This window comes from Rhagoletis zephyria, unplaced genomic scaffold (genome assembly GCF_001687245.7).
Source record: "Rhagoletis zephyria isolate East Lansing unplaced genomic scaffold, Rhagoletis_zephyria_1.1 Rzeph_scaffold_01516, whole genome shotgun sequence".
Lineage (NCBI taxonomy): Eukaryota > Metazoa > Arthropoda > Insecta > Diptera > Tephritidae > Rhagoletis > Rhagoletis zephyria.
Window position 1 is genome coordinate 31,385 of NW_016158600.1, and position 26,546 is coordinate 57,930.

General features: G+C 36.6%; 2 protein-coding genes across 2 annotated transcripts in view; one reads left to right on the forward strand and one right to left on the reverse strand.

Annotated features, from left to right (window-relative positions):
• woc (zinc finger protein without children) overlaps window positions 1-9,914 on the forward strand; it is a 12,970-nt gene extending 3,056 nt beyond the window's left edge. The window contains exons 4-12 of the mRNA XM_017617905.1: window positions 1,284-1,358; window positions 1,690-3,502; window positions 5,746-6,294; window positions 8,050-8,423; window positions 8,582-8,707; window positions 8,784-8,905; window positions 8,972-9,101; window positions 9,189-9,288; window positions 9,355-9,914. Coding sequence (XP_017473394.1) covers window positions 1,284-1,358; window positions 1,690-3,502; window positions 5,746-6,294; window positions 8,050-8,423; window positions 8,582-8,707; window positions 8,784-8,905; window positions 8,972-9,101; window positions 9,189-9,288; window positions 9,355-9,529 — 3,464 coding nt within the window. The 3' untranslated portion in view covers window positions 9,530-9,914. The remainder of the gene's footprint in view (window positions 1-1,283; window positions 1,359-1,689; window positions 3,503-5,745; window positions 6,295-8,049; window positions 8,424-8,581; window positions 8,708-8,783; window positions 8,906-8,971; window positions 9,102-9,188; window positions 9,289-9,354) is intronic.
• A 10,187-nt stretch (window positions 9,915-20,101) lies between these two features.
• TfIIA-L (transcription factor IIA L) overlaps window positions 20,102-26,546 on the reverse strand; it is an 18,059-nt gene continuing 11,614 nt past the window's right edge. The window contains exons 2-7 of the mRNA XM_017617890.1: window positions 24,906-25,103; window positions 23,586-23,594; window positions 22,822-23,277; window positions 22,525-22,732; window positions 22,163-22,407; window positions 20,102-20,374 (exon numbers count right to left, since the gene is read on the reverse strand). Coding sequence (XP_017473379.1) covers window positions 20,267-20,374; window positions 22,163-22,407; window positions 22,525-22,732; window positions 22,822-23,277; window positions 23,586-23,594; window positions 24,906-25,010 — 1,131 coding nt within the window. The 5' untranslated portion in view covers window positions 25,011-25,103 and the 3' untranslated portion in view covers window positions 20,102-20,266. The remainder of the gene's footprint in view (window positions 20,375-22,162; window positions 22,408-22,524; window positions 22,733-22,821; window positions 23,278-23,585; window positions 23,595-24,905; window positions 25,104-26,546) is intronic.

A 26,546-nucleotide genomic window follows, 5' to 3' on the forward strand; every position in this document is an offset into this window, starting at 1 on the left:
AAAATTGCCAAAAATTAACGGGATTTTATAGCAGCTTGAAACTTGCACTTCATTATACTATAATGAAATGGTCTACAAAACTGCATACCAAAATTCTGATTAAAAAGTTTGAAATTTTAGTGAAAATAAGCAGAATTTTTCTAATTTTTGTACAAAGTTTGAAATCTGAATTTATAAGGTGTTTGTTGTATACTAGCTAGACTTTTATTTTGTGGACCACTATATGTATGTACATTCATACCTAGCATATAAGTTCTTATGCATTCAGTGCAAAAGAGTGTATTTTAGTACAAAACGAAATGAAATTTTATGTTCCTTAATATTTTGTGCTTAGCACCATATAAAAAGTGTTTTATATGTGATATATGTACATATATTTTTACACATACATATGTTTGTATGTACATACATGTGTATGTAATGTTGCATAACAAGCCAATTAATTCAATTATTTCTTTTCTTTTATTTTTTAACTCCGTGAAATAAACTGATTTTCAAGTTTCAAGTTCAATTAAAGGTAGAAAAGGCAAAAAAGGGCAACATCAAATGTGTATATATGGAATCGGGGGACAGCTAAATCGTGTACATTCTTATCGTATATACTCTATCTCTTTAGCAGAAAAAAGGCAATTTCCATTAAATCCGTTCCCTGTTTATAACCCATTAAATTAGGATGAAGAGCAAGTTTAAGTGGCTCCAAAAAAACCGATGAAAAATTTAAAAGAAAGAAATCAACGCCTTTTTTCATTAATTGCACTTGTTATGAAAAAAAAGTTCTGCGGCAAATAAAATATATATCTACGCGATTTTGAAGGCACTTGCACTTTATCCTACTTAAATTTGATGATTTGCGTTGCCAAAAATTTTCTAGAAATTCTGAATAATAAGTTTGAAATTTAAGAGAACATTTTTCTTAAATGCGCTTTATATGCAGTTTATTATATAATGGGTTAGAGTTTTATAAAAAAAAAATTAAACTTTTAAAAACAAAATAAATTTAACGAAAAACTGATCGAAATAGGGCGTTACGATTATTTCTGCCACCACTGTATGTATTTTCTTTTGCTGTAAAAGCCTTGCATTCGCTGGTTATAAGTGTGTATTAGACTTTCTTCTATATTAGATAACCCCAATCCCTTAGTAAACCTTACTTTTATTCAGAAAAATGGGCCTTATTATTGTTTCGAAGCTTATTTAATTTTCAAAGTCATTTTGGGATATCATACATACATATGAATTTACATTAGTATAAATATTTAAAAATTCTTATTTTTTTGCGACAGCCGAAGCCGAAGCTCAAGCTTACTCAGCTGGAGCTGGTGCTGAAGCAGCTGACGCTGGTAGTGGCAGCAGCGAAGGTGAGCGTCTCAGTATCATAAGTAGTGAAATGCATTGAAATATATTATATGAAGTAAAACTTTGCTCGTGCTTGTGTTCTTTAATATTATGGTTTCAACACCTGTTGTTCCTACCAAAAGCAAGGTGGTACAATTTCGCCACATATATTTTCGAGTATCAAATTTAAGCCGAGTTTATTTTATCGCATAGCCATGGGGCCCTGTAACCAAAAAACGAGCTTAAGTAAGATTCAATTTTTACTAATGAAAAGAGTTTAAGCTCAACAGTTTCCCATTTTTGTAAGGACTTTATGTATTAAGTTCGAAATGTAACTTTTTTTTACACATATAGAAACACAACAAAACACTGTAGAAGAAGCAGTAGATGCACCCGATGCTGATGAACCGTTATTGGAGGAAATGCAAACCAGTACAACTGAAACTGGTTCAACACCGAAAATTATTATCGCTTGGATACTTTCATCTACCCAGAAATGTATACAGTGTGAAAATGAAAAAACCTGTGGTTTTCGATATAAGAACCCTGAAAGTGGAAATTTAGAATATTTGTGCGAGCAAACGTGCTGTGATGCTCTGTTGTCCGCTAATCCTGGCAAGTATTTCATTCGCCGAAAAAAATTCCTTATTGAGGAACTAAGTAATGAACCAAAAGATAAAGATGTAGCAGAAAAGGGCAATGATGGTAGTGTTCCAGGTGACACGGGTAAATCTACAGAGGCAGAAAAAGAAGCAAACATGTATTCATGCTTGCAATGTAAGGAAGTGAAAGTATGTAAATACTTCTTTCGCCAGGATGATGAGCAACTTTACATTTGTAGCGATATATGCTATAACCTACTAAATCTGGAAGAACCTGACAAATTTAAATTAAAACGCCATTCAATACGTGTGCGAAATATTGGCGCAACTTTGACAACACCTGTGGCGCCTGCACCAGGAGCTTTAACGACGGCCGTCACAAGTGCAAGCACAGCAGCTAAGACGAAAAGCACCCGGGATACGGGTGTTGTAGCTCGCACCACCGCAGAGGCAGAGGCTGCACGTATAGAGCGGAATGCCAGTTTTTTGCGCCGATGTGCAGAGTGTTTCAATGAGGTGACGTTAGGTGACAAAAATCTGCTCTGGGAAACAATGGATTTCTGTAATGAGATCTGTCTTGGCAAATACCAACGTACAATCGGTGCGAATTGTCAAACGTGCCATGGTGAAGTGCCACATCCTGCGCTCGGAAAGTATTGTGTGCGCTTCGGTTTCGACATTCGACAATTTTGCTGTGCTGCATGCCTCAATGAATTCAAAAAGGGCCTAAAGACCTGTTCGTGTTGCCAGAAAGACATTTCATCGGGTAGCGAAGGATTTCTCGCGCCTGTCGGTGATAAAGAACAATTCAAAGATTTCTGTTCACAGGCCTGCATGCGCCGATACGATAGCATGTGTAATCCAAAGAAGAAACTTCGCAATGATACTTGTGCAGTGTGTAACAATGATAAACCGGTGCGTGTCGAAATCATGCTGGATGGCAAAGAACATAATTTTTGCTCAAATCCTTGCTTTTCTGCTTTTAAATTCGTAAGCAATATAGTCGCTGATCAGTGCGCTATGTGCTCTAAGTATTTCGAACGCAAAGGCACCGATTCGTTTACCATTTATACAGAAAGGCGGACTAAAGTATTTTGTACACGAATTTGCCTTAATGTGTACATAATTGTGAATCGTCGTATAGTCTCATGTCAATGGTGCAAAGTAAAGAAATATAATTTCGATATGATCTATAAGCAACAAGATTCACAGGAAATACTTATGTGTTCCCTTAATTGTCTAACGTTATATGGTGTGTCTATTAATGCGTTCTCCCGCACCGTTGCGAATTGCGACAATTGTAATACTTCTGCCACACCGCAATACCATCTCACCATGTCGGATGCTTCAATGCGTAATTTTTGCACATATCAATGTGTTATGCAGTTTCAGAGTCAATTTGCACGTGCACCGCTTACCTTGGAAAATGATTCACCAGCTACACAGCAAGCAGCTGCGGTGGGTCAACCCGCACCTAATAAAAGCAATGTACCATTTCCCACAGGATTGCCCAAAAGGGTCAAACTAAAGATTCCACAGCAGTCAAAGCAGCCAATACAGGTAAATACAAAAAATATATAAACAAAATAAAGTTTTTAGTTAATATTGCAATGGAGCATAGGGAAAGTTGATTTGTTTGTTTGATTTAATTTAGTAAAGGGTAAAATATTCAACAAAAACTTATTTTATAACATTTGTATCCCAAACGAAACCTTCAGTTTTTAAATTGTACAAAAAAGAGAAGTGACTTTGACCAAAAAATTAAAATGGCTCCAAAAAGTTCCGTTGGAAACATTATTCGCTCAGTTGCAGTAATTTATTTCAAATTTTGTACAATTTTGCTAATAGCATGTTTTTTTGTTGTCAATGTAGGTCCCTCGATGCATCGAAAAATATCGATGTACATTTCGATGCATCGAATCAAAGAAAAACATCGATGTATTTTTGCCAAGTTTTTGGGAAATGAAGAGTCTTCAAGTAAACGGTTATAAAAAATGTGCGTTTTTGGCGACACATATTAGGTTTGTTCCACACGAGCCCGCGGGTGCTCAAAACAGCCTAGAAAGCGTTCCTCACGCTAGAAAAATTGGTAATAGAGAGCGAATACGTTCCACTTTTGGATTTTAAATGCCTTCTTCTTTGTGCACGACTTTTTTCCGGGCACAAATGTGCAAAAGGGCAATTTGAAATAACTGCTGTGGTTTAAATCCGAAAGCAAATTTTAGGAAAACAAAAGTGTAAAATATCACAGAATTTTCAGAAAATGTAGTTATTTGGTAATTTAATTAGTCATATAAGCTAAATACACGTAAAATCATTGTTCAGAGCTGATATGTTGATTCCGGGCACGAAATGTGGTTTTTGCGTTCCTCACGCTCTGGGCACTTTTGGCATGTGTTGGCACATTTTTGACACTTGTGAGGAGTAACTTATTTTTACTCTCTAATTACCGGAGCAGCCCGGAAAGCGTGGGGAACAAAGCTATTAGTTGTGTTCAAATTCAGAGAATAATGTAACTTACTCTCCCAAAGAGAGAAACTTACTCTCCCAAAGAGAGAAACTTACTCTAAGTTTAGCGTGAACAGAAATTTGCCGAATTTTAAAAGTTGCGTTCCAGATGCTTCACGATGTGCAGGTTTTGCAGGAAAAGATGTTTTCGCCATTAATAAACCTTAGTCTATGTTCAGACACGAAAACTTTTGCTGCGGAAACTCGCAGCTGGTTGGGAAGAGAGCGACGAGGAAAGGGGACGGGTACCGAGTCGCCCGTACTCGGGGAAACACGCTTTGTGCTCTCGTTCGTCTGAGTAATTCAAGTTGGCGATTCACAGCTGACAACAACAATTGCGTACAAAAGAGTTTCTGTGTGTGAATGCAAAGGGCAACACCAAAAGAGAAATCGCCGATAATAAGAAACTCGAGTTTCCGTGTTTGAACGCAGACTTATGGAAGGTGGTCACCTGGAACAGCTTCCTGAAAAAACCTGCAAATCGCGAATTATCTGGAACGCAACTAGAAGCTTCAGTGCCAGCTGCGGTCCACGGTTGCATTTCGAACATAATTTATGTACATATATTTTTTTTTTAATTATTTCACTTTCAACATACGCTTGAGTTTCTTTGTGGTAGTCAGAGTCAGATTTCCTATATCGACAGTGGTGTCGACTGCGTTCCGATTACGAATACAGCCAAGGCGTATTTAACAAGGTGGTGTTGGCCGTATATAAGTAAAAAATTACACTAACAAATTATACGCTGATGTCCATACTGTCATTGGTATGAGTTACAACAAACACATCATTTTGACGTAATGGCCTCTACGGCGAAAAACTCAGCTGTCGCCCCAACACCACCTTGTTTAATACACCTTGAATACAGCTTTTTCATCAGAATCTTTAAATTTTAATGGTTAAAAAAAAATATTTTTTTAATGAGTTTTTATGATAAATCATTTTCGATTATTTCCTAATGAAGTTGTTGTTGAACAAATGTTTATTCGCTTCATTTTCGCGTTTTTTTTTTTAATAAAACAGAAAGCAATTATCTTTTCCCCCATATTTTTTTTTTGTGACCAGCTCAGAGTCAGCTGACAAATTAGTGAAATTTTTTGAGACGAGACGTGAGACAGCTTTTACTAAATACCAAGTAGCCTCAAAAGTCTATGTTCACCACCAACATAACTATTAGTGACTAGAGATTGCTTACTGAATTCCGGAAACCGGCCCTTAGAACGTAGTTAGTGTTAATCATACATTGAGAAATTGGCCCTAAGCTGTAAGTTTTATACCATCTTCATGGGTGATGTTGTAGGCCAAATACACCACACAGTTTGTCTGCGCATCGCGAGTACTTACCGCAACCAATGTACATGTACTCTGCACCATTTCCGGTGCCAATACCAATTCCATTACCCATACCAGTACCAATTTTCATACCGACTACACGAAATTCTGCTCAGGGTATATTAAAAGAAATCAAGAAGATTCAAGATAAAATGCCTGCAGATCCATTTGAAGCCGAGTTGCTCATGATGGCCGAAATGGTTGCTGAGGAAAAGCACGAATCAGATTCAGATTCTGAAGATGAGGTGAAAACTGAACCCAGTTTGGTACCAATACAATACAGTAATGATGTACAACCAGTTGAGGTGGCGAATAATTCATATGGCGAAGAAGTACTGCAGATGGCATTGAAAATGGCAACTGGTGAGTATGATCAACCAGCCGTTGACTTGGAATCGGCAATGTCGGCAAATGAGATCACAAACCCGCCACCAGGTATGGTTGGACACGACGATTCTATGAGTCATATGAGCGCACACCATATGCATCAACAGCATCATATAATGGAAACACAACGGTTTGTTACTCTTTACTATAATTTTAGCATTGTGTATAACGGTAGTTTTTTTCCAAAAAAGTACAGTCGAGTCAATAAAGTTTAGGTACAGCGAATTTTTTACAATACCGGCAACTATTNTCCAAAAAAGTACAGTCGAGTCAATAAAATTTAGGTACAACGAATTTTTTACAATACCGGCAACTATTTTTTAAATATTTTATTTTTCGATAATTTTTTATAAAAATATGGTTAATTCTACAACAAAAATCACAGTTCTAAACCTTGTGCAAAATTAAAGAAAATTCTGCAAAATTTCATTCAAATATTGCACTTTTTATTTACGCTCTCTAGAAAAAAGTTAAGTAGTGGAGTTTTTTAGCCCATTCAATTTTAGTACAACAAAGTGCAAGTTTGAAGTGGCTAGGACCTACCATTGATTTTTGGGAAATTTTTTTGTTGAAGGTGTCGCACATTTTCTCCATATAAAATAATGTTTGATAATTTTTTTATATGGAAAAAATGTGCGACACCTTCAACAAAATATTTCCCAAAAATCAATGGTAAGTCCTAGCTTCCTCATACTTGCACTTTATTATACTAAAATTGAATTGGCTAAAAACTCACCTCAACTCAACTTTTTTCTAGAGAGCGTAAATAAAAAGTGCAATATTTCAATGAAATTTTGCAGAATTTTCTTTAATTTTGCACAAGGTTTAGAACTCGCTGTATCTAAATTTTATTGACTGACTGTATATCTATTTTCGAGTGATTTTCAATACCAATCCAATATGAATTCAAAATAACTTCGGTTGAAATTCACTCGGAAGTGATTTGCGGGACCTGCTTGTTTGCTGCGAAAAAATTCCGTTTCGTAGTATCCATTAAAAAAAGCTTACAGCAGTGTTTTTTTGAAACAGTTTTTCAATAAAATAAAGGTANCAATCCAATATGAATTCAAAATAACTTCGGTTGAAATTCACTCGGAAGTGATTTGCGGGACCTGCTTGTTTGCTGCGAAAAAATTCGGTTTCGCAGTATCCATTAAGCTTACAGCAGTGTTTTTTTGAAACAGTTTTTCAATAAAATAAAGGTATTCCTAGTAATATTTTACGGCACAACAAAATGATACGGTCTAACAAAAGCCATGCGAATTTACAACTGCCTACAAAAAATTAAAAAAATCTAACATAGTTGCGCAAGAACAATTTTTTTGATTTCTTTTGTTGGCAACGTCGCGCATTTCCTTCCATACAGAATTACTATGTTCGACAATTTTTTTTTTTGTATGGAAGAGAGTAACACCGTTGGCAAAAATAAGTTCAAAAATCATGAACACGCCTATCTTACCACCACTTTTTCGTTAATTAGGCAGAATTGTGACCCGAAATTTTACTGAATACGGGTTTTGTGACTAGTATATTAAAAATAAAAATTAAGTTTTATTAATTTACACATGAAATTCTACCAAAGTAAAAAAAAGTGGTGGGAAGGTTTACGTGGCCACGAGTATATATCATATGTATGCATTCACGACAATTTGCTCTTAGCTTATATTGTTTTGTATCAAAGACTTATATTACTTATTTATACAATTTATATTAGTTCTGTACGTTAAAAAAATTTAGGTAACAAAAAGGTATTTTTCTTATAAATGCAGTATTTTGGGAAAAGCAGCAGTATCCTTTTTTTTTAATAAAAATCTAAAAAAAAACTATCATACTGTAAAAAAAAGTATAGATTCTAGCGTCATGTATAAACAAACACTCTTTGCAGCAGTGGACGTGGCCGTAAACGTGGCGGTATGACTTCGCCGGTATCACCGCGCAGTAATAATCGGTCGCCGGTGAAACGTTCCCGCATCGATATAGAACCGGCCCAACCACCACCACAACCTGTTCAACCTGCAGAGAAACCCGACGCAAATATGTGTCTCAAATACACTTTTGGTGTGAACGCGTGGAAACAATGGGTAATGACAAAGAATGCCGACATCGAGAAGAGTAGTACAAGGCGGCGACCATTCAAAACAGAGCTGCTGCAAATGACCGCCGACGAATTGAACTATTCGTTGTGTTTGTTTGTGAAGGAGGTGCGGAAGCCGAATGGCACAGAATATGCGCCAGACACTATATATTACTTAGTACTAGGTAAGTCGCATTTGTCTTATTTTAAGAAAAAATAGTATTATAATAAAACATTATAAAACTGTTACCTTCCTAGTAATAAATGCTACTAGTAAAATCTATCAAGTGGTCTAGAATTAAATGAAATACGTTTTGAACAAATGTAATGTGTATGATTTTAGGTATTCAACAATATCTATATGAAAATGGGCGAATAGATAACATATTTACAGATCCATATTACGAACGGTTTACCGATTGCTTGGATGAAGTGGCTCGTAAATTCTCCGTACTTTATAATGATTCGCGTAAGTTTCAAACTTTGTATTACACGCTATTTTGAATCATTACTATAAAAGACTCAAATGATTCTTTCTATTGCAGAGTACATTGTTACCCGTGTCGAAGAAGAACACTTGTGGGAGTGCAAACAGCTGGGCGCTCATTCACCACATGTTTTACTTAGTACACTAATGTTCTTTAACACAAAACATTTCAATTTAACGGTAAATGAACCCCAACGGGAATGTAATTTTAATGGATTCTTTTACTATTTCTGTTTTTAATTGCAGACGGTGGAAGAGCACATGCAATTATCATTTTCGCACATAATGAAACATTGGAAACGTTCGGCACAAAATGCCAAAATGCCCGGTACACGAAATGTGTTATTGCGTTTCTATCCGCCACAAGCTGGTCTTGGTAAGTAAACTAAAGCAATTCGATACTTTTTTCTACTACATTTTATTGTAAAAAAAAAACTTATATGGATATTTTAAAAATTTCCAGATGCTAACCCAAGAAAGAAGAAGGTTTACGAACAACAAGAGAATGAAGAAAATCCATTGCGTTGTCCGGTCCGCCTTTACGAATTTTATCTCTCCAAATGGTAGTGTATAATCCGTAATTTATATTCATTAAAATACTTTAAATTTAATTCCTAACAATTTTATAGCCCGGAAAGTGTAAAAACGCGAAACGACGTATTTTATCTACAACCTGAACGCTCTTGTGTTCCCGATTCGCCCGTGTGGTATTCTACGCAAGCGCTCAGCCAGGAATCATTACAAAAGATGCTGCACCGTGTCAAAATGGTTAAAGAAATCAATATTGCACTACTGACGAGTTAATACGACGTGGCTTTACCAAGCAGCACCAGCAGCAGCACAATTAGTACCAACACCACCATCACTAATAGTCATAGCCGCAACCTTTCAAATCAGCATCAGCATTCGGCGCTGCAAACGGCCATAAACGCGTTGCGCTGTTTATTTCCGCCAATAGGTTAGACAATGTGCAATTCGTCGCGGCTCAACAGAATAAATGCAAACATGTATTCATTATCCCACACTTATTGTTCGAGTTTTTTTTTCACTTGCCGAGGATAAATCCAGCATCGTTCTTTAGTGTAGTCATCCAGTTAGTTCTGAGCAATTATGTAAGCAAACAAATTGAATACAGTTGCGCTTAACTGAAGAAATATTTTTAATTTTAAAATAAATACATACATATGTACGACACACTAATATCAAAACATTTTACATGGACCGAAAGAATATTTCTAAAATTACTTGTATTTATGTATGTATATGAAGTTGAAAACATAATTAAAAATACATAATTACTTAGTGTTTGTATGGAAATGTGTGGAAGAATAACTTCAGTTTAATGACAAAATGGCTGCATGGAAATGCAACTATGGTAGAGGTGAAAATGATCGACAAGGATTTCAATATTTTATATCTACATTTATGCATGTAACTATAAAAAAAAAAAAAATATTTCACTTGGCTTAATATTTTTCAAGGTATTTTTAATGCATGTTGATGTCAACAAAATGATAAGAACACAGTTTTCTAATTCGGACGCGTGGAGCATATGTCTAAGGGTGCGTGTCAAGCGTCTGAGAAGCGAAAGCATAATATCAAGGCAAATTATAAGTAAATTTTGTAGATGAAATGTAGAATCGCCCCAACTGATATTTTTCACTTTTAGCATAGGAATCCAAAAGCCAATCTCGAAACAGTTACAACTCCATGCCCAAAGATTTTTAAAAAGCGTCCAAATCATTGCTCTCATTAAGCTCGAAAATTGTTTAAGGAAGATATGTTCTGGTATAGTAAAAGCTACTTAAAAATATATTTAGAACACAATAAATAATACGCCTATTGCGAGTGTCGACTAGTAGTAGATAAACGACTATTAAGGTATCCACACACCTCTGCGATTCTGTCCGTGCGAATCTGTTCCGACAAAAATTAAATAATGCCTACCACAGTTTTAAATGAGGAATCACACACTTATACGATTTTGTTGCAGCGATTTATTGGTATATTGACAGTTCTTTTCGTCGTTCCGAAATCGTAGACTTCCGCGTTTTGAGAACGAAAAAGGTATAAAGAAGGATTTTACAATATTAAAACAAAATTGAACGTAAGAAAACAAAACATGTTTGATGTAGAATAGTTAAGAATATTATTTTTGTTGAAAAGTATTTTTTGTTTGTCTATTATAAGTTGACAGTTTTTACTGCGATAAAATCGGACGGACGTGTGCGTACTTGCATTTTCGAAGCAGAAACGTCTGTAGCATCAAAATCGGCGCGGATTCGTTCCGACAGAATCGTACAGATTGTGGATGCCTTTATTCGATTATCCATGGTATTTTCGATATCGTTTTCTCGTTCAATAAGTGAGTGTGAATTGTTTTTAGTCGCTCATGTTTCTACTAACTAACAGTTGTAGAAGCATGAACGACTGAAAACAGCTCACAGTCTCTTATTGAACTGGAAATACACGTTCACAATACCATGAAAAAGCGATAATCGAATAATAGTCGTTTATCTACTACTAGTCGACACTCGCAATAGGGGTGTAAATGCCAGTTAGGGCCTCCTACCTTTCATCCACGAGATATAATAGGATCACCACTGCGATGGAAAGACCAAGTGGAAAAGGACTTGGCTTCACTTGGCATTTCCAATTGGCGTCAGTTGGCACAGAAGAGAAACGACTGGCGCGCTTTGTTGAGCTCGGCCAAAATCGCTTAGGCCGTTACAGCGCCAAATAAGAATATAAAACAGATGCCATCATTAAAAAGGGCGTAACTGATATTTTTTATTTTTGTAGTAGTAAACTAAACTTCAAGTTCTCTTAAGAATTGCAATAAAATCTACTATGCCTGCATACATATATGTATGTATAAAAAAGCTGAAATATAGATAGCAAGAATAATCAGGGCTATTACAGAATCCATCGTATTTCAATTTTTCGTGAAAACTACAAAATACTATTACTTAATCCGAATAGCTACGAACATAGCGTTTACTTTGAATACATAAGTTCGTAGCAATTCGGATTCAGTGATCGCATTTTGGTAGATTTCACGAAAAATCGGCCTACGATGGATTCTCTGACAGCCCCCAATAGGTCAGATTGAAGCAGCATTGGTGAGAGTGAATTTCGTTTGAAGTAGTGCATAGAAAGGAGTCGACTTTAAGATGCATAATGAAGAAAAAAAAACAGATTCTCTCAAATCGATACAGAGCAGAGGTTAGCAGCCAGCGAACTGCGCCTTTGCATTATCTCCAAAATGCCTTGAGAGGGAGCGAAAAATCTCACTTAGGGCCTTTTGTAATAATGATGGAGACAAACATAAGGAACAGAAATAGATCCGAAAAAAATTGTTTTTGTTAAAGATGTTAACTTTGTTGAGCCCAAGGCCCAAGGTTGAAATAAAACACTCTATATGCTTTAGTTGCGTTTATTTCGTCAATATTTTGACTTCAGTCTGCAATGAACATTTTTATTACAAAAAGTAACATTTATTAAGGTATGAAAATTCGAACGACCCATTTTTCATATATCAAAACTTATTTTCAGATTTTCGGTCTCAATTTTCCATGAACAATCACTACAAGAAGTTATTGAAAGTAGACTTGGTTGTACCCTTCCTAAGTTTGTATTTTTAGAATTTAATTGGCAAATTTTTTTAGATAAAAAAAAATAAAATTAGAAAATATTTTAATAGCTCAAAAGCTATAAAAGCAAAAAAAAGGCAGATTATCGCGTATATTGAATTGGCTCTCGCCTTAGCGAGGTTACGCCAGTTATTTTTGTGTTTTGATATTTACAATTTTACAGTTTATAACTTCAATTTTATAATAGAGGTCTGAAATTGTTTTTTGCATATCAATTAACCACAACAAAATTACGAGAAACATCTAATGATTCCCCTACTTCTGAGAAGTTTACTCTTTGTGAGAGAATTTTTATACTCTTATGACTGTCTTGCAGCCCTGAAATAAAACTATTGTTCTGGAATTTTTTACCTTACAACACAAGACTCGAAAATTTTGCTGTCGCTTATTCCTTATAGCAAAATTCTGCAATTCACTTCCCAGTGAATTTCCACTAAAGTCACTTCGAATTCAAATTGAAAGTAGGTTGAAATTCACTCGGAAGTGAGTCGCAGAAGCGTTTAAATTTACGGTAACGACTGCCAATCCACCAACACCAAAGTATGAAACTCCACCCCAAACTATGTACACATATGTGACTCGGTGGAAACTAGTATCGAAACTAATCCGAATACACTAATTTTTAATACTGGTAACCTTTATCTGATCACTTCTCTAATTTGAAACTACTGAAGTTTAAAGATTTAAGAAATATGAATTCAATTCACATGAAAAAAAAAATCTTACAACTTTTACCGCAGCCACGTTAGCGGCGACATCTGTTTAAACAACAAGTAATTTTTAAGCAAAAAACAAAACCGACTTCAATTCTCATATAAAAATGTAAGATTATCGTCAATTTCTTCATGATCCAATGATCGGATTTAAACAATAAATATTCCGACGAATTGATAACCTTCTCCTTTTTGTGAAGTCGGTTGAAAAAAATATGAGCGTACAAAAAATATGATGAACCTCTAAATAAACTTAAAAGCCCTAAGTGACATTTTTCCCTTCTTTTACGGGAAACAATAAGAGAACTCTAAATGTTCATATGAAATAAATTAAGCAGGGTCCGAAAATAAAAATTAAATACCAAGATTTTAATTTTTACATCATTGCGAAATTGTTATTTTGGAATTTTTATTTAAGTCGATAATTTTTAACCGTTATGGTGGAGGCGTTCTTTTGACCGCTTTAAATCCTAAATGTTCTAAAAAATTAAACTGGAAAGTAACGGTTATGCTATGATCGAAAAAAAAGATAAAAATCACAAAACGATCAAAATTGGTCGAAAAAATAAAAATTCTAAAATAACGATTTGATTTGATAGAAAAAATAGAAATCCAATTTTAACGGTTTATTATAATAAAACGCATACATATTTGTAAAAAACTTGAAAAACATAAATAAAATGCAAACATTTAAAGAGAACTCAACGAAATAAAAGTTGTAATCCCTACCAATTAAACACATATTGAAATATTTGTTCTTTGTGGCTAATACAAAATTTAATTAATATTATGCATATGTATTAAGGTAAATACATACATATATTATACACCAACAATCAGTAATGTTTTAATAATTTGTAGCAACTGTACGATGTTGCAGAGAAAATATTTTAAACAATGCAGTGCGAGATTGTTTTTGAAGAGTATAAAGTAAAATGGTCGTTCTTTTTTCTTGTTTTTTTTAAACGTAGTTTTGTAAGTTATCAAACTGTAAAATATGAAGCACTTAAACGAAATAAAGAGTAATTAACCCCTATAATCAATACATATGCATGTTTTAATTTTGTTTAAAATTTTAGAGCAAGAAATAAATGAAAGCACTTTATAATTCACATATATATATACATATGCAGTGAACTCTTACTAAGCGCTCGATATCTATACATAAATACAGTTGTGTGCAAAATAATAAGGACAAAATTCAAAATGGTATTGTTTGCAAGTTATGTTTATTTTTAATAATTTTCATTTAAAATATATGTATGTTGTTCGATCTGTAATAGCAACAATAAGGATGTTGCGAAACATTTTTTACTTCCTATTTTCGTAGCATTCCGATCCCTATGGAATTTTCTGTAGTTATATTTAACTATGCTTTAAAATTGATAAGTTAACGGCCCTTAATGATATGTGTAAAATTATAAGTGGGCGGTACCACGCCCATTTCCCAAAACTCGACAATAATCAGCCCTATCGCGAATTTCACATGAACAAATATTCCCAAAAATTATAAAGCAAAACAGTTTTGCCCAATTTGTTTTTGTATTGCGTGTTAAATTATGGGACCTATTTATTCACATGGAGTTGGCGATAGGGCTGAATCCGGCAGGTTCTGCATTTCATTTCCGAGTGAATTTCAATCTGATTGGCTTTGAATTCAAATTGGCAGGGGTTGAAATTCACTGGGCAGTGAATTACAGAACCTGACTAAATGTTATTTCTTTTCAAGGGATTATTCAAGGGATTATTGTGAGTACCAACTTTGAGTAAACTAGCATCCTTAAATCTCTAAATTTCGAAGTTTCCGAATTTACGAAATTTGCCGTTATATGAAAAGTGGGCGTAATTTAAGTCCGATTTTATGTGTCAAGTGCAATCATTTTACCGCGATTGGTACAAACGGAACGGTTACTGAGATACACATACATATGATGTCATAATTAGGCGGTGTCGCGCCCATTTACCAAAAAAATTATTATAAAAACTTAGCAATAAATTTTATTACAAACATCAATTTTGAATAAATTCGCTTCAGTATTTACCGATTTATTGAAGATTTCGTATTTCTCTAAATTACCGTTATATTGGACGAGGGCGTGGTTATTGCCCGATTTTTAATATTTTTTTTGCCGTTTGGTATCATTTACCAGTTATACATACATACATATGTGGTCATAAGTGGGCGGGACTACGCCCATTTTTTAAAAATTTATAATGTTTTTATTTTCCGCCTGAAAATCATTGTAAACATTAGTTTTGAGCTTTGACAGCTGTGGTCCGTAGCTCGTCGTCTTAGTTGTGTTCGGGCTATTACTGTCTTGAAAATAATCAAGACAGTGATTGAGACAATTGGAAAATTATGCATGTATTAGTGAAAAAGTGTGCATGAAACAGAAAAATGGGCTACTGGGCTCAGTAGCCGACAGTCCGTAGCCAGTTGCCATACGTAATGCGAATTTCAGTATATGGTTGCCGATTTGCTATCAGTCGCCGTTAATTTTGGGTCCTAGACAACGGATCTGTACACCCTTTTTCTTGATCAGGTAATTTTCCAAAGATATTTTCTTTTTAAGTTTGCATTGCGAATGAAAAAAATCCAACTTTAACACGGAATATGTTACTCATACGCCATGTATGTGTATGTACCAGTACGCCTATGTACGATATGGCGTATGAGTAACATTATGTATTGCTTGCTCCTATTTCATAAAAAAAAATATTGCACATTTTAATTTCACCATTCAAAACATGAATATTTATTGAATATTGAAAGCTTGACATAGCAAACATATGTAGTCTCTAACGTTAGAGGGACTTTTTGGTTTTACATTGGAATTCTAATGTAGTAGTTCTTGAATCGAAAATCAGGTTAGAGAACTATGTTGGAATTCATCAGAGAATGATTCGAAAAACACTAGACATTTGAAACCAATTAGAATTGAACGCTAGAACACGATTAGACATCTAACCTTTTTCTCGATATCGTGAACTAATTCCCCATTTTGTAGAGAATACTATAATTCCCGACAGTTTCTCTAATCGTCTTCTAACCTTCTACCCTAGAGAAACGTATTAGACCTCGAATCGTTTTCCAATCGTTCTCTAACCTTAGTGTTTGTTGGGCAGATGCATAATCCACTTGAGATTTTGCCNCTTCTACCCTAGAGAAACGTATTAGACCTCGAATCGTTTTCCAATCGTTCCCTAACCTTAGTGTTTGTTGGGCAGATGCATAATCCACTTGAGATTTTGCGTACAGTGTTATTTAGTGAAATGGGGTATAGTCGTTTTTCTCGGTATGCAGCTACAGTTTACGGCTATACTCAATCCCGACTCTTGCGTCCTCGTTCCTGTTCAAAGTAGGTGCTTCTTCAAGCCGACGTCTGTCTTGGAGCAAGCGGCTCGCTATATAGACGTGTATTCGGTTGCGAAACCACCCACGTCCCAGCAATGGGTTGCGCGCTGGGTTTGGGACCCGCCACGTAAACACCTGTTTCAGTGAAAAAATTCAGCAAAGCCTCGGATGAGACCCCCCCGTTATGATGACGACAACGGCAAAGATTTAAAGGCTTACGATTTGAGGGCATGCACCGGTAATGTCCGCACCCTTAGTGGGGAAGGTGCCTCTGCCCGGAGGGATGATGTCCTCGTAAGGATAAAGACTGACATCACCGCCATCCCGGAAATGCGTTGGACGGGGCAAGGCAAGAAATGCAGCAAGGAGCGCAAATTCGGTGTTGGATTTGTAATGGGAGAGAGACTTCGTCGCCCAGTACTGTCATTCACAACAGGTGGACGAGCGTCTAGCCACAATTCGCATCAAAGCATGATTCTTCAACATCTCGCTCATCTGCGCCCATGCCCCGACGGAAGACACGGACGAGGCGTCCAAGGTTCTCTTCTAAGATATCAACTGGGGCTTATCGACTTCGCCGGGGCGAAAACATGGTAGTATGCAGTACTTTGAAGCATAAAAAGATCGATCCATCAAGCTACGTGGCTATCTCCGATCCGAAAAACGTGAAACCAAATCGATGAAGTTGCAACAGACGAAAGGCATGCTTCCAGTGTTTTAGACGTACGTACACTCCGATGCCCAAACATCGACTCGGACCACTATCTTTTTGCAGCTAAGATACGCACCCGGCTCTGTGCTGCAAAAAATGTGCTCCCAAAAACGCAAAGAAAGTTTAACGCCGAAAAGCTGCAATCACAACAGACAGCCAGTGCATTTGCTACTCGAGTACTCACACCTGCTCTCAGAGAGCACTCTTCAACCAACCGACATACGCGAGCAGTGCAACCACATTTCCCGCTCATTAAGTACCGCCGCCGTAGTAATCTGATTTCAGCGAGCCCGAAAGAACAACTGGCACGATAAGGAGTGTCAGGAAGCCATGTGGCCGCTTTAGGGAACTGAAGAGGGAAGCTAACAATAAGAAGGGAGTTCGAAGAGCTTGAAATACTGGCCGACAAGAAAAATGGCAGAGAGTGAGGCGACTTACTGAAGGTTTCAAGACCAGGGCGAACTCCCGCAATAAAAACAATGGCGACCTAGTTACCGATGTCCAGAACGTGCTTAAAATATGGATGGAACGCTTTTCCACCCTAGGGTAGCAGCACGGAAAGTTGAGATGACGAACCCGAGCCCCCAGTTGATGATGCACGCGCCTGAAAAACAACAAAGCTGCTGGAGCTGACTTCCTGCCAGCTGAGCTGTTCAAGTACGGCGCCGATGAGTTGATAAGGTGCATGCATAAATGCCCGACGACTGCAATTTAAGTGTGCTCTGCGCTATCCACAAGAAGGCGATCCGTCATACGCGCCAACCACCGAAGCATCAGCCTTCTAAGCATAGATTAAAAGGTCTTATCGCGTGTACTGTGTGGAAGACTGAAACCCACCGTCAACTGACTGATTGGACTCTCACCATCTATAGTAATTCTCGACTTCAAAGCCGCTTTCGACAGCACTAAAAAGAGTTGCCTATACGCCGCGAAATCTGAATTTGGTGTTCCGCCAAACTGATACGGCTATGTAAAATGACGTTGAGCAATACCACCAGCTCCATCAGAATTGGGAAAGATATTTCCTAGCCGTTTCCTATCAAACGGGTGTTTAGACAGGGCAACTCCCTTTCATGTGATTTCTTTAATCTGATGTTGGAGAAGATAATAAGAGCTGCAGAACTGAACCGCTCAGGAACAATTTATTATAAGAGCGCGCAACTTCTGCCGTATGCCGATGACATACAACAAATCTGTTCTGCCTTTTCCAAGTTGGATAAAGAAGCAAAGCGTATGGGTCTGCTGGTAAACGAGGACGAGACGAAGTATCTCTTGTCATCAAACAAACAGCCAGCCATTCTTCTGCGCCATGCACCAGCGCGGACATGATGAGTGACTTACTCCCCTATTCTGAATTTCCATACGATAGACGATAAACGCGTTTGCAAGCATAAGAGGTCTACTTGAATAGGTCTTCTCCACAACTTTAAGAGCTGCTACCATTCGGTAGGGTCAAGATGTTCCTTCAATAATTTGAGCACGTACATCGGTCACTAGCTCGACATAGTTGTTCCTAAGTAGTTCGCCCTCTTTTAAAATTTTCGGGGGTGTTTCCTGACGGCCGGTTTTCCTGCGCCCGATCACAGAATCCATCGTGGTCTGATTTTTCGTGAAATCTACGAAATGCGATCGCTGAATCCGAATTGCTAGGAACGTGTGTATTCAAAGTATTGTTCTTTCGGGCTCGCATATGTGGGTTTGTTGAAGAGTATTGTCTGAGATTCGAGTGACGAATACTTTAGGTATTTGTTTTGACCACAGCTTTTCGACACTAAGCTTTCCTTGCACCTTTGGGCGCACATTTTTTGCATCACAGAGGCGGGCGTCTAAAACACTGGAAGCGTGCCGTTTTCTCTCGCAACATGATCGATTTGGTTTCTGGTCTGGAGACAGCCACGTAGCAATGTTTCGGGCCCCGGCGAAGACAATCAGCCTCAGTCCGTTATCGGACGTTTCGTAATGGAGGCTGAATTTCGGACGGTGTGGCAAAAAATCCCTTCCTTGCCCACCCTGACATGAACTCACCAAGTACGACGGGGGCAGCGGTCATACGTGCACTCATAAAAAGATCCTAGGATGCTTCATCCATTCTTCAGTCGGGGCGTGGGCGCAAATGAGCGAGATGTTGAAGAGCCTCGCTTTGATTCGGATTGCGGTGAACGACAGTACTCGGCGACGGAGTCTCTCTCCCACCACAAATCCAACAACGAATTTGCGCTCTTTTACAAGGCAGCTGTAGTAGACGTCGCAAGGCCCCAGGCATTGTCTTGTGAATACACTCAAGATTTCGCCTTATTTAAAGATTTATAATGTTCAAAGTAAAATCATAATTTAAAATATCAACTGAACATTAATGAAAAGGCTTTTAATCAAATAATACGCTTTAAAAAGATGCTTGATATACCATTGGTTTTTGGGTTTTTATTAAATAATGTACACTAGAATATTTTTGTTAATACAATACAATAGCTGTATTCAGTTTTTTTTTACCGATTTTCCGGGACCATTTTGAATAGAATGTATATGCCCCTATTTTTGTAATAGTTTATTTTCTTTATGTGTAAATGTGTTTTCCCTCAAACATTTCCGTTTCGTTTTTATACTGTTCATTTTGTAAATATTTTTGCTGTTTTTACAGCTGTAATCAATGCACACATCATTAATTTGCAATCAGGTATTCTACCAATGCATCAAAAATATATATGTATGTATTTGATATGCTTATAACTATATATTTATACATATGTACATATAGTTATTTGGCAAAGGACCATTTCGCTCAAATTTTATACATATGTACATATTGAGCAATGTATGTATATCAGATGCACATATGAAACATTCTAGTTTTCGTTGGTTGGTTACATGGTAAGTAAACGTAATTAATTACACAAATTCCAATGTACATGATTACGTATGTATGTATGTTATAGGTTTTGTTAAAAGTCGTATTAACTTTTGAAGTGCAGAAAACAGAAGTTGTATTGATACATAGTATGAATTAAAAAAAAAATCATGGTGATATATTATGATTTTTGTCTTTTAGCACGAAAGAACGATATTGGGATAGCAACAAAGGTATCTTCAGCGGCGACCATGGTCCTGTTTTTACCACTCGGCATCTCCATTGGATTTTTGAAAAACGTAGTCTTTGCCACCGATGTTCATAATTCCATCCTTAAGGTAAAATTTCCACTTGTTGCGTGAACGTGTAATCTGGTTAAAATAAGTAGATAAAAAGAAACTATTATATTCGTAGAACACAAATACATATGTATATGTATATAAGTATGTACATATGCGAGGGTAACCCCGAGAGTACCGAAACGATTTTTAGACGGCGTTCTCACAACATTTGTGTCTACGTAACCGGAGCGACCCAGATTTATATTTGGCCAAGGACTGCCACTCCAGCAATCGCTCCCCAAAAACTCTGGATTTTTGCATGTCACACTTGAAATTTAGTTGGGGTAAATAACATTGACAGTTGAAAATTTCGCCAAGCAGTTTCGATTTAACAGCATCTCAACGAAATCAATTTTGTGAAAAAATGGCAATTTCTCGTGTAATGATTTTTACGACCTTAAGTGCGACTTAATTCAAAAGCAAAGCTGGCACGGCTTCATTCGGCTTTTGATAAAAAAGCACCATCAAAAACCTTTGTTTATGAGCGGTTTACAGAATTTAAACGTGGTCGCGTCATTCTCAGTGATAAAATACCGTGAAGGTCGTCCATGTTTATATGCTTATAACATGTACATATAATATGTACATACGTATGTATGTATAAGAAAATTCAACGTTTCTTTAATGGAAAAATCTTGCCGAAAAATCTAAAATCGACTAGTTTTTTTATTGAAAAAGTAGAAAGTAAACGTGTGTCGATTAAGTGAAATCGCCTATTCCTTAAACTACTTTCCCCAATCGAATAATAATAGCTCTAATAGAGGGATCCTTGCACATTGGCAAAAGACAAATATAAACGATTTTGCATGAGCATTTGGGAATGAAGAAAGTCTGCAGTCATTGGATTTGACACAGTTTCTTCGAACCAGAAATTGTATTTGGCTTAGAACCAATTTCGTCGAAACCAAAGGTGTCGCTCTCTCAGTAATTCGCGAATTACCCCGTTCCTACGACGCATTCGTAATTCGTTACTTATTTTATTTTTACTCTTTGCTGTGAATACCCGATAATAATATTAATTCCAGGTAATACAGGAAAAGTTGTTTTGGTCATAAATAAACTGCTCCTCATGGAGGTTGAACTGTTCCTCTGAATACAATCTGGTCTTCTCCACCATTCTTGAGGTGTTCAGCAACCCCCTTTATATAATATATATTTTTTCAACGATTTCTTTTTTACGGAATAACATACAAATGATGTATCGCCCATTACATAATTCGAAGGGTAATCGGGACGCCAGTTACCAATGAGACAGCGAATTACGTGCCGCATGGACGTACTTTATAGATCTCAAAGGCGAACATTTTGGAAAGCAATGGAGCGTTTTTTTTTTAATAAAATGTGTATTTTTTCTAGAAACTTTTAGTGTTACCCTCGTAGGTACACACATATCGTCACCTAAGGGTGAAAAGGTGCCAAGCCCATTTTTTTCAATTGTTCAGGAGAGACAAAAATCGATGTAGTTTCGTATTACCTGCCATTCTNTACCAATGAGACAGCGAATTACGTGCCGCATGGACGTACTTTATAGATCTTAAAGGCGAACGTTTTGGAAAACAATGGAGCGGTTTTTTTTTTTTTTTAATAAAATGTGTATTTTTTCTAGAAACTTTTAGTGTTAACCTCGTAGGTACACACATATCGTCACCTAAGGGTGAAAAGGTGCCAAGCCCATTTTTTTCAATTGTTCAGGAGAGACAAAAATCAATGTAGTTTCGTATTACCTGCCATTCAGCATCAAAAACTAGATTTTGAAAAAAATGGACTTAGCACCTTTTTACTTTATAGGTAGCGATATGTATTTCATGTAACCGTTACCTTATCATACTGGCAAACGATGACATTATCCGTTTCGAATACATCGCTGGCATCCTCGTCAGTTACATCGTCATCACTGTTGAGGGGCTCTTCTTCGGCACCACCATCATTTTCAGCATCCTCGTCATCGTCTTTATCTAGATCGTCATCATCATCATTGTCCATATTATCATCACTCTCCTCGCTTTCGTCCTCATCTGAAGTATCTACTGCACCGTCAAGCTGTTTTGAAGCGTTGAAATTTTCTAAAAAATAGTAAAAAGTATTGCATAAAGTTAAGGTTAGCATAAATCTTAAATTGACAATTGCTTGAAATCGCAGTTAGGCTATAAGTAATCACCTTCAATTTCATTTGTACTTACTTTGCATGTTGCTATTAATAAGCGCCGCATTCACGTGCTGCTGTAGCACCGAAGAAGCCAACGTTGTTGGCAATGACATGATAGATGAAATTAAATGAGCGGTCAATATCTGTGTTAGCTGATTATCTTGCAGCGCCGACGCTGGAACGTGTATGGTGAGCACGCGAGATTCCGTATTCATGGAGCCAGTTTGAGCGGGTAATGTTATCTAAATGGAGGGGGGAAACAGTAACACATACATATGTATGTACATAATAGCAAGTTTACTGTGATTCGCATCACTCGTCATGTACTTACATTTACAGGCATAATACGATTGGGATCGAGTGTGGCAACGATCGGTATGGTTGAATTTGTTGGCTGTTGCTGCGAGCTGCCAGCAGCACCACCAATTCCTGACGATGATGCCACCGGCCCAATACCGTGTGACGCGCCGCCAATCACATTTGATTTTTGTAAGTTATTAGCCACCGCACCACTATGTGAAGTCGTTGACTTTCCTATCTCCTGCTTGACGCCACCATTCATTGCGGCCGAACTATTCGCAGCAGCCGATGTGGTTGGACCACCCGAGGCACCAGTGGTCGTTATTGAATTACCACCACCATTGGTCACATTAGTTTGCAGTTGTGCAATATTTGGCTTCATATCGCCGGAGGCATTTGAAGTGACGGCTCCACTATTATTGCTATTTTGTTGTGCTGCGGCAGCGGCAGCAGCAGCGGCTGCCTTTTTAGCTTTAGCGGCAGCAGCCTATAAAAATATTATTTTAGAAAATTATATGTAGGTATTTTTTTTTTTTTTGGAATTCGGGATAGTAAAAAAACGCTAATAGTTGAGCATGAAACAAGGAGAAAATTTTGTTGGGGGAATTTTTAGAATTTAGACATGTAAGAAAAAGGTTAAGTAGGAAATACACATGTATGATGATAGTGCATTTGTTTAGATTAGTTCACTAAAATTAGGAATGTTATCGAATAGTTTGGAACTTAGAATCGTGTTTACTACATTCTATACACATACATATGTATACAACAGCAATAAATTATAGACTCATTTACCTTTGAGGGCTACGTAAGTGTATATTACATCAATGGATCAGTTTTCGTGGTATCAATGAAGTGTTGCAAATATTATGTTTTTGTTGTCATTGCAGTTTATGCGTTGCATTTTTTCGTAGAAGTAAGTTTATTTGCGATAAAACATGAAAACAGCGAAATGTATGTGGATATAAGTTGACGTTGTTGGTAAATAATGAAGTTTATACATATACATACATACATACATATTATTTTAGTCTATCAAATTATAATCGATGTTTGTAAAATAGCGTAGAAGTGGTGGTAAATAGCAGCAAATATCATTATTAAAAATACCCTACAATACCATTTTACTATATTGGTCAGAAAAAAATTCATGTTTCTGATAAGAGTACATCATTATTACTATCATTTGGTACTGCAAGTTTATTGGAACTTTTTATTGGCTTTTATAATTGAGGGTTTTGTGTTTTATGGATAAATGTATGTGGGGTGAGATTTACCCCACGTTTTATAAATGGAGATTTGTTTCACATTGTACTATTAACAGTTTGCTATGCTATTGTTATGACCTATTGAATGCGTGACAACGACGAAGCAAGGCTTACATTCCGTGTCAAAAATTTAGACGCAGTAGTTAAAGCAATTGTTATGCGATAACAAAGTCATATTAAGGCCCTGTCAAAATCGAATTAGCCAACCGCTCAGCATTGCCGCCACTTTATCTCGGTAAGTTTAATACAAATTTTATGTATGGACAAGAGCAGTTTTTGACTGCTAGACGACGCTGACGCTTTTATTTAAATGAAATTATTAATGACTATTTTTGCAACGTAATGACACGATAATTTTTGAATTCCCAACTTTGTCACTAGAATTTTTTCCACTTACATGCCGATTCTGCTTGTTATCGAACATTTTGACACTGGAAAATTTTGTTACAAAAAAATAACACCATTTCTTGTAACCGCAATTCTAAGTATTTTCGTAACAACTTAATCTATTCAGCAATTCAGCTATGAAGTTTTGTATAAGTTCTGGTGTTGCATACTTCACGGGGCAATATTTTAGTTACCTGCTTATGAGAAATGGTAACAAAATTTATCAGTGCGCAGAAAGCGAAAAGGGTTTAAAAATTATCAGGAACTTTATTTAACGGTAACAAAATGTTAATGCCTAGTTTAAATCCGGCATTACAAAACACTATCAACTATGTTTGCTATAATTGCCCTGTAAATTAAATGATATAAACAAATAACCAGTTATACTTAATTTATATGCATACATACATATACACAACTGAAAACTTCGTATTAAAAAAAGCAACACAAATAACCTTACCTTTGGGTTGTTGGCCACAATTGGTGGTGGCTGTGGCTCTGGTGGTTCAGGATTGATCTCCACCGCTTTGCTCGCCATTAATTTTGCCCGCCAGTTTTGCTTCATTTCTTGTAGAACCTGTTCGTCGACACCCTCATCGAGAAAGGCGTCTCGCACGTTAGCGATTACATCTTCAATGACAGCGTAGTATACTTTTAGCTAAAAACAAATGAATAAATACAGAAATGAAAAAGAATTAAAAAAATTGTACATATGTACATTAGACTGCATCACCAAAAAAAGTTGCGATTTTTCCGACGGGATTAGAAAATTTATTATGTTTTATTATCTGAGGGAACTTTTTTAAGAAAGTTTTTTAACAAACTATTTTTATTCATAAAAAACTTCATTTTTGGAGGTATTTTCAGATCGGTCCAGCTCACGTAAATCTTAATATTTTTCCGAAATATTTTGGCGGACGTCTTACAATATAATAAATTTTATAATTCCAATGGAAACACAGTACCGATTTTTTTTTTTGTATGGGGAGTGAAGTAGTCTAATGTGCATACATACAGTGGGAAACAGAAATTTGTATACGGTGATTTTTGTTAAATATTTGCTAGGTTTTTAAAGCTAATTTTTGTTTGCTGTTTTTTCATAAAAATATGGTTCATGCTTAGCTCTGATCAGGCGCACTAAATCGTTTATCTAGCTCAGGCCAGATGTGTTTTGCTATCCTGCACTTGGGCTCCGCAGACCATCATGTATTTGCCCGTTCGATGAAGTTATTCTACAGCCAGAGTTTACAAGAAGATAGCGGAATGCCTGCATTAGGAGCGGTACTGATCGCAGACAGTAGGGTTCCTTTCCGAGCCAGCTCGTCTGCAACACAGTTGCCCGGTATGTTCGTGATGCCGTAAAATAGAATGAGACGCACCACCGCTGTGTACATCCAGTTCACAATGTGAGGCTTCAAGCCCCATTTTTTCCTATTGCTGATTTACAGGCATATAGGGCAGTTATAGCCTTTTTGCAACGCTCTTCTATATTGCGCCGCCAAGTTAGCTTTTTGTCCACTATAACGCCCAAATACTTCAGCCGGGCAGTTTTAATTTTCTTTGATTGACACTAAGGCCAGATGCCTTGAACCTTATTCCACTACATTTTTTTAAATAATTTTTTGGAATAATCATATTTTTGATATCTCTTTTAAAAAAATCCTGACGTCAGAGTGGAAAATTAAAAACGCAGCATTAATGCTAAAAGGAAACTTTTTTGCCCGGCGGTTTGAAATTAATTTTTAAGAATGAAACGGATGGACCGTAGAGGCAAAACGATAAGGAATCTCTATCTTTTGGTGGTATTACCGACTTCCGGTTTCGACCGAAAATGGGTTAAACTGACCGGAAGTCCATTTTTTCATGAGATATACAGTCAGTCAATAAAGTTTAGGTACAGCGAATTTTTTACAATACGGGCAACTATTTTTTAATATTTTATTTTTCGATAATTTTTTATAAAAATATGGTTAACTCTACAACAAAAAACCAAAAAATTAGAGTTCCAAACCTTGTGCCAAATTAAAGAAAATTTTGCAAAATTTCATTCAAATATTGCACTTTTTATTTACGCTGTCTAGAAAGAGTTGAGCTGGGACTT